General features: G+C 35.2%; 1 protein-coding gene across 2 annotated transcripts in view; it reads right to left on the reverse strand.

Moving 5' to 3' along the window:
* Window positions 1–16,761, reverse strand: part of LOC149561250 (histone-lysine N-methyltransferase CLF-like) — a 200,328-nt gene that overhangs the window by 162,745 nt on the left and 20,822 nt on the right. For both annotated transcript variants that reach the window (XR_016363793.1, XM_089825035.1), the window contains exons 2-4: window positions 13,591–13,679; window positions 13,258–13,356; window positions 12,771–13,099 (exon numbers count right to left, since the gene is read on the reverse strand). Coding sequence is in view for 1 of the 2 variants with exons in the window: in XM_089825035.1 (XP_089681161.1) it covers window positions 12,771–13,099; window positions 13,258–13,356; window positions 13,591–13,662 (500 nt within the window). In the remaining variant the exon portion in view is untranslated. The remainder of the gene's footprint in view (window positions 1–12,770; window positions 13,100–13,257; window positions 13,357–13,590; window positions 13,680–16,761) is intronic.

The following is a 16,761-nucleotide window of genomic DNA, read 5'->3' on the forward strand; positions in this document are numbered from 1 at the left end:
ACATTATCTGTTGGAGATCTTGCTGAGAAAAAGAACCATAACATCATGATGATTGATAGTGCATCTACTCTCAGCTATGATGAATTTGATGAGATCAAAGACTGTAAAACTGCTTTTGATATGTGGAACAACTAAAGGATATCTATGGTGGTGATGACAATGTAAGGAGAGCCAAAGCAGAAAGCCTTAGAGGACAATTTGATCAGATGAGAATGAAAGAAGATGAAAATGTTGCCAAATATGTGGAAAGGATCAAAGCTAGTGTCAATGCAATCAGAGCCTCTGGAGGAGAAATCAAAGAAGAAACTGTTGTAAGTAAAGTTCTCAGAACCTTGCTTCATATCTATGCAATTAGAGTATCTGCTATTTAAAAAAAGAGGTGTGATCCACAAATCACAAGTTAAGTTTGGATGCCCTAGTAGAAAGATTGACAGCTTTTGAACTAGACAATTTTGACAATTATGTTCCAGCTTCCAAAAATGTTGAGTCTGCATTTGAAGCCAAACTTTCACTCAAAGAAAAAGGCAAGAAAACAAAAGACAATCAGTCAAAAAGTGAAGAGGAAACAGAGGAAAGTTTTGATAGTGATCTTGAAGTTGTTGAAGCTTTACTTTCAAAGACATATTCTAGAGGTAGAGGAAAGTACAAAGGTAAAGTTCTTTTAATCTGTTTTTCATGTGAAGAAATTGGTCATATTGCTGCCAGGTGCCCAAACAGAGAAAGAAAGGATGAGAAGAAGAGCCACAAGTACAAAGGCAAGAAGGAATCCAAAAGTCACAAATCCTTCGAAGAAAAAGGTAAGAAGACTTGTTTTATGGCTAAAGATTCTAATAACAATGAAGATGAAATAGTGTACATTACTGTAAGAGATGAATCTGATGAAGAAGATAAGATGGCACTTTTCTCTTATGTTAGTAAAAATGATACATGGATCATAGATAGTGGATATTCACATCATATGACTAGAGACAAAACAAAATTTGAACACTTTGAGCACTATGATGGAGGTAGTGTAAGGTTTGGAAACAACGAACCTTGTTGCATAAAAAAGAAAAGTTGCATCTCATTAACCAATGAACTTGTATGTGACAATGCCTATTGGGTTGAAGGACTGAAACATAACCTACTAAGTGTGGCATAGCTAATCAACATTGGATTCAAGGTAGAATTCATGCATGGCAGGGCAAGACTGCTGGATAACAAAGGGAATCTGATTGGATTAGGCAAACAAACAAGAGGTAATCTATTTTATCTTGATCTTAGTGATTGCTCATGTTATATTGCTCAAATGGAAGAAAGTTGGTTATGGCACAGAAAACTATGTCATGTAAACTTTGATAATATGGTTAAGCAAATTCAAAAAAGTAAGAGGTATCCTTAGTTTGAAGAAACCAAATGTTGGCTTATGCAAAAATTGTCAAATTGGCAAAATGGGAAAGACTAGTTTTAAGAGCAAAAACTATCAATCCGAAGATGGTTTGGAAATTGTGCATACTAACTTATGTGGACCTATTGGAATACAAAGTTACATTGGAGAAAAAAAAAATCCTTTTTGTTGATGACTACTCTAGAATGATGACTGTTATGTATCTTCGAGAAAAGTCAAACGCATTTAAGAAATTCAAATGATATCTAGCAAGAGTAGAAAAAGAAACAGGAAAAAAATTGAAATGCTTAAGATCAAACAGAGGTGGTGAATTCATCTCCAATGAATTCAATAATTTTTGCATTGAAAGAGGAATCAAAAGGCAAGTATCAGCCCCTGGCACTCCTAAGCAAAATAGAATAGCTAAAAGAAGAAACAAATCCATCATGGATTGTGCAAGGACTCTAATGATTGAAAAGAATGTTGCTATCAAATACTAGAAGGAAGCCATCAGCACTGCAGTTCATACTTTGAACCGAGTACAATTAAAGGACTCAGATAAAACTCCCTATGAATTATGGAATGGCTACAAACCCAATGTAAGTTACCTGAACGTATTTGGCAGTAAATGTTATATCTTGAAAGAATCTAGAAAAGGCAGATTTGGTGTAAAAGGTGATGAAGGTATATTCTTAGAATATTCCTGCAAAAGTAAGGCATATAAATGTTTGAATTTGTCCACACATAAAATTATAGAAAGTGCACATGTGAGAATTGATGAGTTTGCAGAAAAGACTGAAGAAGAAAGAAAAAAGGAACCAAAAGATTACAAAAGATTTGTTTACTTCGAACCTGATACATTGTCAGGCATATCTAACAATAAGGAGATTTCACCTCTCGAGTCTTCCACAGTTACCGAGTTGCAAGAAGTACAAACCGAGTCATAGGAACCCGAGTCACATTCTGAAGCTACCGAGTCTGAACAGCCTGAAGTTGAGATTCAAAATGAAGACAGTGCAATTCATTCAAAAGGCAAAGAACCTGTATTGGCCAAGTATGTTAGAAGGCATCATGCACCTAATCAGATTATTGGAGATAAATCAGAAGGTACTATGACAAGAAGCAAATTAAAAGGTACATGATTACTTGCTGATTTTGAACCTAGAAGTACTAAGGATGCTCTAGAAAATGAAAGTTGGATTAAGGCAATGAATGAAGAAATAGAACAGATAGAAAAGAACAAAACTTGGACTCTTGTTCTTAGACCTAAAGATAAAAATGTGATTGCAACAAAATGGGTATTCAGAAATAAGCTGAATGAAGATGGACAAGTATCAACAAACAAAGCTAGATTAGTGTGTAAAGGCTATTCTCAAGAAGAAGGAATTGATTATGGTAAGACTTTTGCCCCTGTTGCAAAATTAGAAAGTGTTAGGACCTTACTTGCATATGCAGCTCACAAAGGATTCAAAGTATATCAAATGGATGTTAAATCTACATTCTTTAATGGAATTCTGATGAAGAAATCTACATTGAACAGCCAGAAGGTTTTGTTGATCCTGACAAAAGGGACATGGTCTGTAAATTACACAAAGCACTATACGGTCTCAAACAAGCTCTTAGAGCCTAGTATGAAAGACTACATAACTACTTGATACAGATTGGTTTTCAAAGAACAAATGATAATAGTAGTTTGTACATCAAAGAAGGACCAGATAAAAACATTGTGTTGGCAAAAATATTTGTGGATGATACTCTATTTACAGGAAATGATGACCTATGAAAAGCATTTTCAGAACAAATGAACAAAGAGTTTGAGATGTCCATGTTCGATAAAATAAAATTCTTTGTTGGATTGTAGATACAGCAGAACAAAAATGGCATCTATATCACTCAATCTAAGTATATAAAAGAGATACTCAAGAAGTTTGGAATGGAAGATTAAAAACCAGTTGCTGCCCCCATGTGTACTAGACTCAAGCTTACCAAAGATGATAACTCCAAAGAAGTAGATCAGACCTTATACAGATCAATGATTGAAAAATTACAGTATGTAGTTCACACAAGGCCTGATATTGCCTTAGCAGTTGGGATAGTGGCAATATTCTCAGCTAAACCTAGAGAAAATCACATGATGACAATCAAAAGAATCTTGAGATATCTGAAAGGTACCGAAGACTATGGTTTATGGTACAAACTTGGAGGAAATCTAGACCTAAAGGTATTTATTGATGCTGATTGGACAGGGAATCTTGATAACAGAAAAAGCACAAGTGGTGGAGTTTTCTTTCTTGGTAAAAGGCTGGTATCTTGGACAAGCAAGAAGCAAAATTGCACATCCCAATATACAACAGAAGCAGAGTATGTGGCAGCAGCAGTAAATTGTTCTAACATTGTTTAGTTCAAACAATTGCTGGAAGGAATGAAGGTTGAAATCAAAGAGCTAGTAGTCATGTATTGTGATAACATTAGTGCAATTAACATATCAAAGAACCCAATGATGCATTCCAAAACAAAGCACATTGCTATAAAATATCACTTTGTCAGAGAACTGGTGCAAGACAAAGAAATGAGAGTGGAATATGTCCATACAAAAGAACAAATTGCAAACATATTCACCAAGCCATTAACAAAGGATGCATTCTTGTATCTAAGACGTAAGCTAGGGGTAATTCCTCTATCTAAAGCTCACTAAATAAAGTTTAGTGATGCATCAACAAGAAACAAGTCAAAGATCAATCAGTTGATGCAGAATAATCGAGAGAATATTGCAAATGAATCAGTACTCAAGGTACATTGATACAAATTTGGCATGTGTTGTCAAAGAGGGAGAAGTTTACTATCATATCTTTATCTTTCTGAAATTTTGTAGTGGGAGAAGTTTGAAAAGAAGTTATGCGGTTCCTTCACAAAGGAAGAATACAGCATGAAAAAGAAAGTTCTTGTGTAAAATCAAAGAGAGAGAAACTTTCTATCAAAGGGAGTTTTATTCTCAAATTTCATTATGCTATGACATATTGTGTTACCATCAATGCTAAAGAGGGAGATTGTTGGATACAATTGATTAATTGTGTGTTGTCTTTGATGTTACACAAATGTCATATCAATTGACAGACAGTGCTTACCAAGCTCACTTGATCAGTAAAGACAGTTTTCCTTGTCTACCAAGTGTTCACAGGTTTACTCTAAACAGATGATAGTGTCTACTGAGCTCACTCAGGCGTTGAGCGTCGAAGGAATTTAGGCAAAAAAGAGTGTTAACCGAGTTCGCTCGATTAATGAAGGGAAAGTTGGACAGAGTTGGTGTTCACCGAGTTCACTCGGTTGCCAAAGGATCTTTGAAAGTTCGCAGTGTTAACCGAGCTTCTGTTGGTTAACACAGGAAATCATTCCAAAGTTAGTTTCTACCAAGCAGGGTCGGCTTACGAAGGATTTTTCTTGTCTTGGCATATGAAGCTTAATTACTTTATGTATTGATTCTAGCTGACTATGATGATGAATATTGGATATTGTCATTTGAATTTGGGCTAACTTGACAATCTAGAAGGTATAAATAAAAGGTCAAGTTGAGATTTTTAGTGTGTGTGCAAGTGTGTTGATTGAATTGAAAAGAACAGGGAGGGAGCGAACTTAAAGGATAAGCAGGTATCCTTGCGGAGCAGAAAAGTAACATTTGATCAGAAAGGATCAAATTTAAGCAAAAAAGATATTTGGATTCAACAATTCAGTTGCATCACAATCAGGTCATTTCATTGTTACTCTCTAACCATTGTAGCAGTGATCTAAAATCTCTTAACAAATTTGGTTTAACAGCCAGTTGTAAATCCTCTAACAAGGTGGCAATTCTATTGAATTGTTTTAAGACCTCTTGCAAGGCCACTCCTAGCAAGGTGATTAAATCCTCTAATGGGATCACACCTAACAATGTGTTTTATAACCTTTAACAGGGTTGGCTCCTAATAGGGCTCACTTCAAAAGAGTAAAAAACAGTAACTAGTTAGATTGGTGGTTTTTCCCAAATTGAGTTTCCACATTAAATCCTGGTGTCTCATGTGTTCATGTTATTTCTCTTATGCTTGCAAGTTAATTACTAATAATGTTTTAAGATCTGCTAAGAGTAATTCACTCTACATTTACCGAGTTACAACAATTTTTGTTTGTTTAACGAGCATCAATAGCAATTAGTTTTCTCAATGTAAATTTTATTGTTGACATCTAAGGGATCTGAGATTTATTTTAGTAGTAACTGATTCACCCCCGCCGCACCCCCCCCCCCCCCCCCCCGCTCTCAATTGCTCCTCCTGTATTTCCAACAAAGAGGCAAAATGACAAGAAGACAAGGAGATAGGATAGTGAAAGTTGAAGGGACATAGCATTGGACAATAAAAGAGAACAGATGAACTCATTTGGGGATGCTTTGATATTGATTTGGTTTGAGATTTCTCTTGGAGAAACTACGAAGCTTCAGCTTCATTTCAAGATACCGAGGACGCAAACCCTTAGGTTCTTCTTGGGTGGATTGTATGTAACCCCAATTCATCTACTACGGTGAATTCATGACAGAGTTCACAATTATTTTTCTGATTATCCAATCTGACAGTTATCACTATTTTTACAATTGGATATTTATCGTATTACTTGTTTATAATACAATAACAATTTTTGACGCATTTGTTGGTTATTAATCGGCTAATGTTGCTGGTTATTTACTGGTATTTGCTGGTCATTATTAGTTGAATTCTGGTTTATGATTATGAAAACTTAATTGAGGAAAAAATTGAAAAGGATATCCTAGTGGGATATTGTAGTGGGATCAGAGTTGGTTTTCCTGCCAGCCTGTATGGGTTAATTTGATAAAATTGCAAAGGTATCTTGTGTTGGTGTTCTACATGATCGATTTCTTAATTCGAGAAGATAAAGATTATATTTTGAATTAAGGTATCAAGGAAGCAATTTTAATACTATGAAGATGTGAAAAGCAGAATTTTAATATTCTGAATGCTATTGTCTGCTATCGACACAATTCAATGTTCTTTCACAATTGTTGTGGGAATTAAACAGTTTGAATGTTTCTAAGGACCTGATAGCTGGAGAAATCATGGAAATCTTTATCCGTTTCTTGTGAAGTGAATGTGTCTTCAAGATCCAATAATAATTTGGAAGCAATTGAAAGAAAGGCAGCGTATGAAGAAGTCACATAAACTCAATCCCTTGCATTTCTTTCCTTTCAATGTGTGGGTTGAGCTTGAAGAGTTCAATTTGAATAGTTAAATTGAAACTAGGACACTACTTCATTGCTTAGACATTCGTAACAAGATTTGTCATTATCATTGCCATAACTCTAATGGTGGAAGTGATATATATTCACCTCCATAATATTTTTCTGAAAGAACCTCTATGCGGAGGTCGTATGTGACTGTGACTCCTGATGGTGAAAAAGATCTACAGTGGCATTTGAAGTCTATCAATTTATGTATAAATAAAATAAAGGTTGTTGTAGATAGTCTGGAGCCGTCTAGACATTTCAAGACTGACAACCTAAATATTTAAGAAGTTGACACAAATTTTCTACTATCGGGAGTGCTACCGGTGTCAAGAAAGAGTTGAAATCAGTCAATTGTAAAAATGTGTTAAGTCACAATTTTGTTGTGAAGTGGGCTTGTAAACGCAAGTCTAAGTATTTTGGTGTTTGCTCAGAACTTTCGAAATTGGAATCGTTTCTGGTAGACATTTTGGCCTTGGGAATTACAAATCATTTGGGCTCGAAGGGAAGCTTGGATGGAGTCTGAAGGACGATGTGTCGTGAAGAATAAGGAGTTGAAGGTAACACAGAAGTTATGACTATGTATTATTTCTCTTCTCGTGCAAGTGCAACCTTTCGATTTCTAGGTGACTATTAAGTTTTCCTTCAACATGATAATATATGGGAGTTTTATGGAATAACCAACAATTAAGTAAATTAAATTTATAATTAAGATTGGAGGTGTCAACACATGGATTGAAGCTTGAGTAACGCATCAAAATAGATGTCATTCTTGTTATGGTATTAAGGAAATAAATTTGGCGCCCTATCATTCAGCCCCTTAATGCAAACTCAGGACAAAACGATGGGTATGAGTATTGTTGATTTGCTCACATATGGGAACAACCGTTTAAATATATGCAAGATTTGGATTTAACTACTCACTGGTGTAGTGCGAAGGAGTTGTAATCGAAGAAGCATTTGTCTTTTCCGTGAGGTGCAGAGTATGTACCGAATCTCATTGTTTTTAGACTATTCCACGATGTGAATTGATAAAGTCATCGTGAGAGCTTTAGGTTGCAGAGTTGACATCATTAATCAAACCGAGCACAATCTAATTATTGAAATGAGCCTTTATTTGTAAGAGCTAATTAAGTAGCATAAAGGTGTTGTCTTTAACGCTACGAAATGGTTGTGAAGAAGTTGGAGAAGTTTGCATTGAGAAGACAAAATTGTATGACCTGGAGGTATATCGTGCATATCAGTTGGAAACCCATAGGCGGTTATGGGTTAGCTACGACTATTCTGTAGTTATACACTACACATGTAGATTCTACAGTCTTTTCCAAAATTAGATTTAAGCCATGAAAGCATTGCAGGATCAGTGATCGTCTATTTGGTCTCAAGGGAGCAATGAAAGATTCTAGGGGTTTTCCTGAAGCTGGTTACTTGTCATGTGAAGAACTGCTGAAGATTTTCGTGAATCTCCATCACAGAAATTTGAGCGCATGAGTGCGGGGCAAAAAAAATGGAGCTGTCTCCATGGAAAGAAATGGAGTCTATGTTGTATTTTTAAGCCTGTCATCTTTTGATTTTACCAGAAGCATTTTTGTCTTACAGTAGTGCAATATTAGGTTACCGGCAGGAAAAGACTACTCAATGAAAAATATTTGGAAATGGTTTTATAGATGCTAAAGAATTCAATATTTTATCCCTCAACAGCAGGTGGATCAGTATAGGTAACAGATCAAATAGGGATACTACAGTGCCCACAACAGCAGTGGTGTCTTACAAACCGTGGAAGTGAACATCAGATTTGGGAGGACTTTTAGTTTGAAGCAATTCAACCTCAAAGTGCAGAGAACAAGACCATTGCTTGTCAAAATTAGTGGATGATACCTCCACAACAATAATCAATCCTGAGTATTTCTGCCAAACTATTTGTTGTTGCTGATATCCCTCAAATTATCAAAAGCTTAGGTCTACCCTCACCTAAAACCATCCTTCAAGCATTAACCCTTAAACTTAGAAAGAAATTGGTATATACTATGTTGCAAACTGTTACTAAAATTTCTATATAGCTGAACTGGGAAAGTAGTGCAAACTTTGGCTGCAAATTGGGTTAAACAAGCTGAAGACAATGGAAAGTCTGAAAAGTGAACTCTTTTCAAGGAAATTTAACAACACATTTAATGGTGAATAGCTCAGGGACCTGCAGAAAAAAGTATAAATTGGCAATTGGCTCTATATAACCGGAACACTGTTGGAAACTATAAAGACTCAGGAAGACCACCTCCCTAAATTGGAACAGATGGAAACATGTTTGATCAAAGTATAGCAGGTAGACTATAGACTTCTCAATTGGGCTTCACAAACTTCAATGCTTGCTCTGGTTCAACACAGATTTATGGAACATCTGGATTAAAATGTTAAGACTCACAGTGGCTTCATGTCTCACTGAAATCACATGGATAACAACACCTACAACACCCTATAATGATCATGTAATGAGGAAAGTCTTGCAGCTTATTGTGGACAGGCTACAGGGGTTACATGATGACAAGCACCCTACTTGTGGAAAGAAGGTAAAAGAATTAGAACTAATGAGAAACACCAGATTCTTCATTCTTATGTTGGACCTTGGTTGTGAGAAGTGGATTCGGCAATTGTTTCAAATTTTCTTATGGGAAATTAGGAAAGATCATTACAACAATGTGAGAGCTTGCATAAAAACCATCATGTCATTAATTCATGATGAGAAAAATGACATATGCAAGCAATTAAAATCTGATTTGTTGACTATGTGGAGAGGGGAGAACATAATCTCACCTATGGCTTACAAGCTTGTGGAGGAATTAATTAAACACAAGTTTGACATGTTCAAGGAGATAATGACTGAACGAGAGTTAACATCAGCAGGTAAACAACTTGCAGGATCTCCAAAAGTGAGCAAAAACCAAATGAGAAGAGAACAGATTTGTTTCACGTGCTAGGAAACTTGAACCTCTGATCACATTTGTGAGGATCATAATGAAGTAAAGAAAAACAAAGAAATTCAGACCAACAATAAGGAAGATAAAAATCTCACAACTTCGCCCCTACAAAATAACACAAGTATGGGTTATGCATCTCTCTTCATTGGTGACTTGGAGTTGATTATAGAGAAACATCTTGAAGAGGATGGTCTAATTGGAGGGAAGAGTGTGTCGGAGACTTCAGATGATGAGAATTTGCCCAAAAATGATAACATGACAGCCACCTTGTCATTGCACACAACTCAATCAAACATGGAGCTTGAAGCATACGATGACATTGGTGACATCCTTGATGAGTCATGTATTTTCTATGACAAGAACTCATTTATACATAATAGTGATTTAGTGGAACAGTCAAAAATAGAATTTCAGGATGACGATGTTAGAGGTGACCAATTAGGAAATACATGCCAAAGTGACAATGATTCTTTGAAAAAACAGTTGAAAGTTAATAAAGAGATGATTGTTGCAGCCTTGGTGTGTTATGATGATACTCACAGGATCGTTGAAGATATCTATAGGAAGGCAAAACTAGAAGAGAGGTACAAGGGAATGGAAAGCGATTCTATTCTTGCTGATTTACGAAGGGTTAAAGTAGCCTTAGAATCTTTGAAATTAGATTATTTGTGTTTGCTTGCAGAGAGGAATTGCATCTTAAAGGTTGCTGAAAATTATGCTGGTTCATTAAGGATATTAGAGGATGAGGTTATTAAGCTCAACAAGGAGCTTAATGTTACTAAACGGCATTCAACAATACATGAGTTGCTCTTCACGAATTAGAAAATCAAATTGTTGTCAACAAACAATCTAGGGAACAGAAGGATAAAAGAAGGCATGAGTTTTTCCAGGAAGTGATTAAGGAACTTAATAGCATTCAGCAGACGTACGACTTGGATAACTACCCCAAGAGATCAAGTAATGAAACTTTGGATCATTTTCAGCTAGTAGACACTTCCTCGTTTGAGGTGGATGCTGACTAGACATTTGACAATCCACTTTTTGAGCTGAGTACAGAAGACCTCGATCTTTTTGATTTCCATGATGATGATGATCTCAACTGGAGGATGTGGACCCAATTATAGTTCCCAATGGTGAGTTTTGTTCACAGGATTGGTGTGGTGACCCAATTTTCAAATTTGACATTGATTCTTATTCTCCGATCAACTTACACATGGTTTCAGTTTCTGACTTACACATGAATTTGGATAGATTCCTTTCTTCACCAACTGAATACATCATGGTTGAGAATTGATGGGAGTTATAATTTGATCATAGGGGATGGATTTTTAGTCATTTATTTACCCATTACAGCGATGTACCCAAGTGTATTTCAGACGGATGACAGAGGGTATGGCCTCTTTGCACCTTTGGTATTGATTTAGCTATTTCACAGTTTGATTCCTTCATCAGTAGTTTCGGATGGATAGTTATGATAGAGATTAGCATGCATTTCCATGGGAGATCACTCATAGATGGAGAGTTGTCCAGTATTAATAGTTCCTTGAGACATTTATATTCTCATATCGGATGGTCGTGATAGTATAATAGTGAAGGATCCTGGTATTGGTATCGTTGATGTTTTACTTCAGCTGTGTATTGATGAGTGACTTCACACTTTTGGACCCATTACTTATATCAGAGTAGCACAGCAGGATGTTGCGCATTTTTTCAAAGGCTAGTTTGGGATTCGGGAGTTGATAGGGTGAGTGCCTTACCTCTTGAGGATTATGACGAGTTGCTATGTAGTCTTGTGCTAGGAGTTGTTTTAATCAGAGTAGTGCAACGGGTGGGTATAGCAGTAATTTTCAGATTGGGCTATAGGGCTACTTGCAGATTCATATGGGATCCTAGCACCAATTCCTTGAGGACAAGCAATCTCGAGGAGGGAGGACTTGTAATGTCACCTTTTGGGACATTAGGAATTCCAAAGTTAAATTCATAATATATTTAATTTGGCTTATGAGAGCTTAATGCAAATTAATTAAAGAGTCCATTTAATATTAATGAGGCATTAATAAGAGATGAAATGGCAAGAAGACAAGGAGATAGGATAGGGAAAGTTGAAGAGACATGGCATTGGACAATAAAAGAGAAGAGATGGTCTCATTTGGAGATGCTAGGATATTGATTTGGTTTGAGATTTCTCTTGGAGAAATTAGGAAGCTTCAGCTTCATTTTAGGAATCCGAGGACGCAAATCCTCAGGTTCTTCTTGGGTCAATTGAATGTAACCCCAATTCATCTGCTGCGGTGAATTTGTGATGGAGTTCACAGCTATTTTTCAGGTTCTTTTCTAATTATCCAATTTGATTGTTATCACTTTTTTTAGGATTGGATATTTATTGTATTGTTGATTTATTATACAATAACAATTTTTTAAGTATTTGCTGGTTATTAATTGGTTAATGTTGCTGGTATTTGCTGGTCATTATTGCATGAATTCTGGTTTATGATTATGAAATTTTAATTGAGGAAAAAATTGAAAAGGATATCCTAGTGGGATATTACAAGAACGCATATTGGAAAGAGAATGAGTACCAACTTAAGAGAGATGTTGTCTGTGACCTAGAATGGACCCAGCAGAGCTTTGACAACCCAAATTGGGAGAGAATCTCTCCTCCACTAGAGGCATTTGATTCCTTCCAGATCAAAAGAACCAAAACTAAAGAGGACCAAAACAAAGGCAAGGAAAAAGTGGGAGAGGAATATAAGCAAGCCCAGGGTGCTAAGGACAAGGAACATAAATCTGACATACAAGATGATTAGAAATTATGTCCTAGTTGCTTTTTTGGTTTTGCATATAACTAATCTACCATTGACTATAAATTGTTATCCAAAAGACTGGTATTGTTAAACTCTCTAATGATGTTTTGAAACTGTAAACAGCCTGGTTTGAGCTGTTTGTATGTGACCAACTTGGTCACTGTATTGTAGCCAGACTGCATTTTGATACTATTAGTATTAGTAATCAATTATCAATATTTTATTTTATTTTAACATTATATCCTAACTTAGTAATCTATAATAACTTTATTACAGAATAATTTTAATAACACTCAATCATACCAGTGGAAATCCACAAACAAGAAAATTTCTAGTTGTGTAGCAAAATCATCTCTTCTTAATACCTGTCAAGAAAGATCCATGCAGTATATGGGGGGATCCTTTCCACAAATGGAATCTTAATTGCTCGAACAATACTCTTGCACCCAGAGCTACTGCCATAAATAACTGTTGAGGATGCACTAGAACCTTCTTCTTGACAATTTACATTATCCTTATCTCCTAACATTAGATCAGAATCACTTAATTTACAGTGAGCACTTTCTATCCTCAACGTAAACATGTTCTTGGTAGCACCCTGCTCAGTTGCATTTGATACCTGCCTGGTATCTGCAAGTGATTGAAGGTAAGCAGTACATGCTTTTAGATGTGTAGCATTGGTTTCTATTTTTTCCTGCATAACCAATTGAGAACTTGATTAATGAACTAAAAAAATGCATTGCATGATCAATTAATATCATCAAATTTGTTTAAAGGCTTATAAACCAATGAACTATAGCAAATATAATAAGTTCACATTTGAATCATTTCTTATAAACAGATTCTACATACTTTTACATGCATAGATCGGTTAGCTTGGACTTCTTTCTTCAGCCGGTCTATGGTGGAGGAAATAATTCCGAAATTGGCTTGCTCTCCTTCCTCTCTTTTCTGCAAAAGATTAAAATTGTTTTGCTATAGTGATTGCATGATATGCAATATGGCCTATGCAGATATGCACATCAATTACTTCTGTCACAACCAATCCAATGTATGAACAGAAAGATACAGAGGAAACAGACATACCAAAAAGCTGTCCACTGTCGATATCAGTAAAGTACAATAAATATTCTATCAAAAATTTGTCTATGAAATTGTTCAGCATGCTAATTAGTCACTACACACCTTGCAGTCTCCACCATCTACTTTGGGTGGTGACCTTGAAACAGATATAGAACTAGCATTCCTTGAAGCCATTTTGTACAGCCAAAACCCTGGTAGACCCAGCATATATTAATAGTTAAAATATCATTAAAAAATTCCTGAGTAATGAATGGTAACTGCCTACACAAACTGAATCCAAATAAGCTTTACTAGGTACAGCTAAGATTCCAGAAATGTATGTCTCTCATTTAACAACCACAAGAATGAGAACATATAACAAACTGAGCTTTGTATCTCTAAGACAAATACTCTAGAACATAAGGGAATATAACCAGGGTAATATGGGAAACCATGGCTTTAAGCATCAATATATGGACAAATTTTCAAGTACACTCACAAGATTATCACAAGTTCATAACAAAATTTATGAGGCACAAAACAATTATAATGAACCACAGAAAGAAAAAATATGCAAAATGTTACATTAATTCTTTAGTCTATGTGGTTGCTAATTATCAAAAAGATTTTCCACAGGCATTGCAAACCCACAGAAAGGTGCAGAATCAAATGCTAAGAAGGAAATGTTTAGGATCTGATAACTACAACTCCATGGACAAAAGGCAGTAACATAAAAAGTATAAATAATAGACATGCAGAAACTGAAATAGAATTAATAACTATAAGAACTTCAGTTGCTTATGAAACTGATACTAAAGAGCAGTTCAGTTCAGTTACAAAAACTGTTAGTGAAATATATGCACGGACAATTGCATACTGATCACTGCCATATTCTCACTTACATATGAAAATTCCAGAAACAGAGCAGACATGTAGTTGATTCCAGTCATATATGTAACTGCATTCATAAACAATTTTTTCACAAGAACAGTATGTATTAATCAATCCCTGATGAAACTCCAAAGTAGGTATTCATTGTTATCACTCAATTATGCATCAACAAAGCTTGTATGAGACACATATAGCTTCTCTGCACAAAAGAAATCATCAACAAGACACAATCATTTATCTAAACACAAACCCCAACCAGCAGTGCCTTCTTCTTGGATGTTTATTAGTATGTAATCCCTGTCTCTTCTCGAAGTAAAAGATTAAATAGAAGATTTATGGAATGTAGATTCAAGGATTCTGTATCAAATAGTGTCAAATTTATACTTGAACATTTTCCCTGAGCTTAAAATAGCATTCAGTATTCTCTAAAGCAATTAAATTTTAGTCTCAATCTTGGAAATCAAATTGGCTATAACATTAGATGTATTATTTCACTATTATTCAATTTGTTCAAGCTGAAGTTTTTGGATTTCACTTGTGCAAACGAATGTTAAACCTTAATGGTCATGTAAGATGTATTTGGCCATTTTCACCAAAATACAGTGAGGTTTTCAAATGAAACATATTTCCTCCCAGCTATATACTTTTTCAGTTTGTTAAATCAGTTTACATGGAAAAATCTACCCATCACTTTTTTAATAATGTGTCATGTTCTCTTTTCACAATAATTTAATTAGCAAAATAATCTAATAATAATACTTTAAAGTTGGCCCAGTCACTCTAATTTGAAAAAGGCAACATAGATATTATCTAAGTTGCTGGCAAGGGTACAGGTACGTTGGTACTATAGGCTGGTACGACAATATTTTGGGGGCAGTTTGGGTACGCCCGTAAAGAAAACTATTAAAAATTATAACTACATAAATATTTGCAGGCTTAAAAGTAAAAACAAGATTAAATTTTGGAATACCACACATCATACATGCTAAACAAACTCAGAACTGCCATTAATATTAAAAATTTAAAATACAATAATACCAATTTGCTATCAATTTGTCAAAACATGAATTTTATGATAGATTATTGAATTCATTGTTCATTAGTTCAACATTAAAATAACACACTTAGTAATTACTAATTACGCATCAATGATATAGGTGTCATATAAGATCATCAACATCAACATCATGAGTGACATTAGATTATGTAAGTAGATTAGAATCACATGCAACCCCACTGCTACTTGCACTAGGACGGTGGCTATCCGACTACACATCTAGTAAAGATTGTGTGGCAGCTGAAAAATCCAAATCAGTTCACTTTGGATCTACATCCCAAAACTTTATGACCCCTTCCTTGTACTCATTCTAACTATGAGAAAGAAGGCGCAAGTTGGAATGCACATAAACTAGTTCTTCTGTCTTACTTGCAATCAATTGATTACATTTCACTTGTTTAGGGGAAAAATGGAAGCACTTTAATAGGATGTAGACCTTCACTTTTAGCCACTAAAGCATTCAAAAGTTATGTGTGAAGGGGAAGAGATAATCCCAAATATGATTCTTCTTTATAACCCAAAATAGATTACCAAAGGCCCAAGGAAAGGTATGCCAATGCTAAATTTGAATTGTGAAAAGGTATACAATATAAGGAAATACACTCTTTGGCCCATGTGTGATAATGTGAATGCAAAATTGAACTAATTGATTAAGAAATGTAGATCTATATGCTAAATGTATACAATAAGCCCAATTAAGATACATATCTAGGCTAAAATTATAAAGGGAAATAAGATAAGAAAGACTCACCTTAAAATGTGTAAAGAAAATTGTATTTTAGCTCTGAAAAGCATGGATTTGGATTTGTAACTATGAATCTAACTGAATCTCCGAACAGAATAAGAAATCCATAAAAACCCAGAAATTGGTTTTCTAGACAAGTAGTAGACAACAAATCAACCTGCTTGTAACTGTTCCAGGACAATTCTTGTGAGGTGACGGTATTCTTGGGGCCCTGCAATGAAGCCAACCCAAGTTCTCCAGAAAGCTTTGGGAAAGTTATTTTCGGATCTATAGTCGCAATTTCATTATTTTCTCCTGCACACAAAAAGTAAAGGTTTTTGTCATTTGGTGGATGAGGGCTTGCCTTGGTCAAGCCCTGGATTGTGGAATCAACCTTAAATTGAGAAATGTAAATGTAAATGATTGAAAAAAGATAAATGTAAATATTCACCTTGCTTGTATAAACCATTGTAAGGATTTTGCCTTGTTGTGTGTTGTAGATGTTGAAATCAGTATGTAAATGTAGGATATCTCCACAAGTTGCAATGGATCTACCATAACCACATCATGGAACCATGGATGTAAGTGTGCATCAATGAAGAATATGATGAATGCCTCAATG

Source organism: Cupressus sempervirens, chromosome 4 (genome assembly GCF_028749045.1).
Source record: "Cupressus sempervirens isolate cs-2001-9-10 chromosome 4, ASM2874904v1, whole genome shotgun sequence".
In the NCBI taxonomy this organism is placed as follows: domain Eukaryota; kingdom Viridiplantae; phylum Streptophyta; class Pinopsida; order Cupressales; family Cupressaceae; genus Cupressus; species Cupressus sempervirens.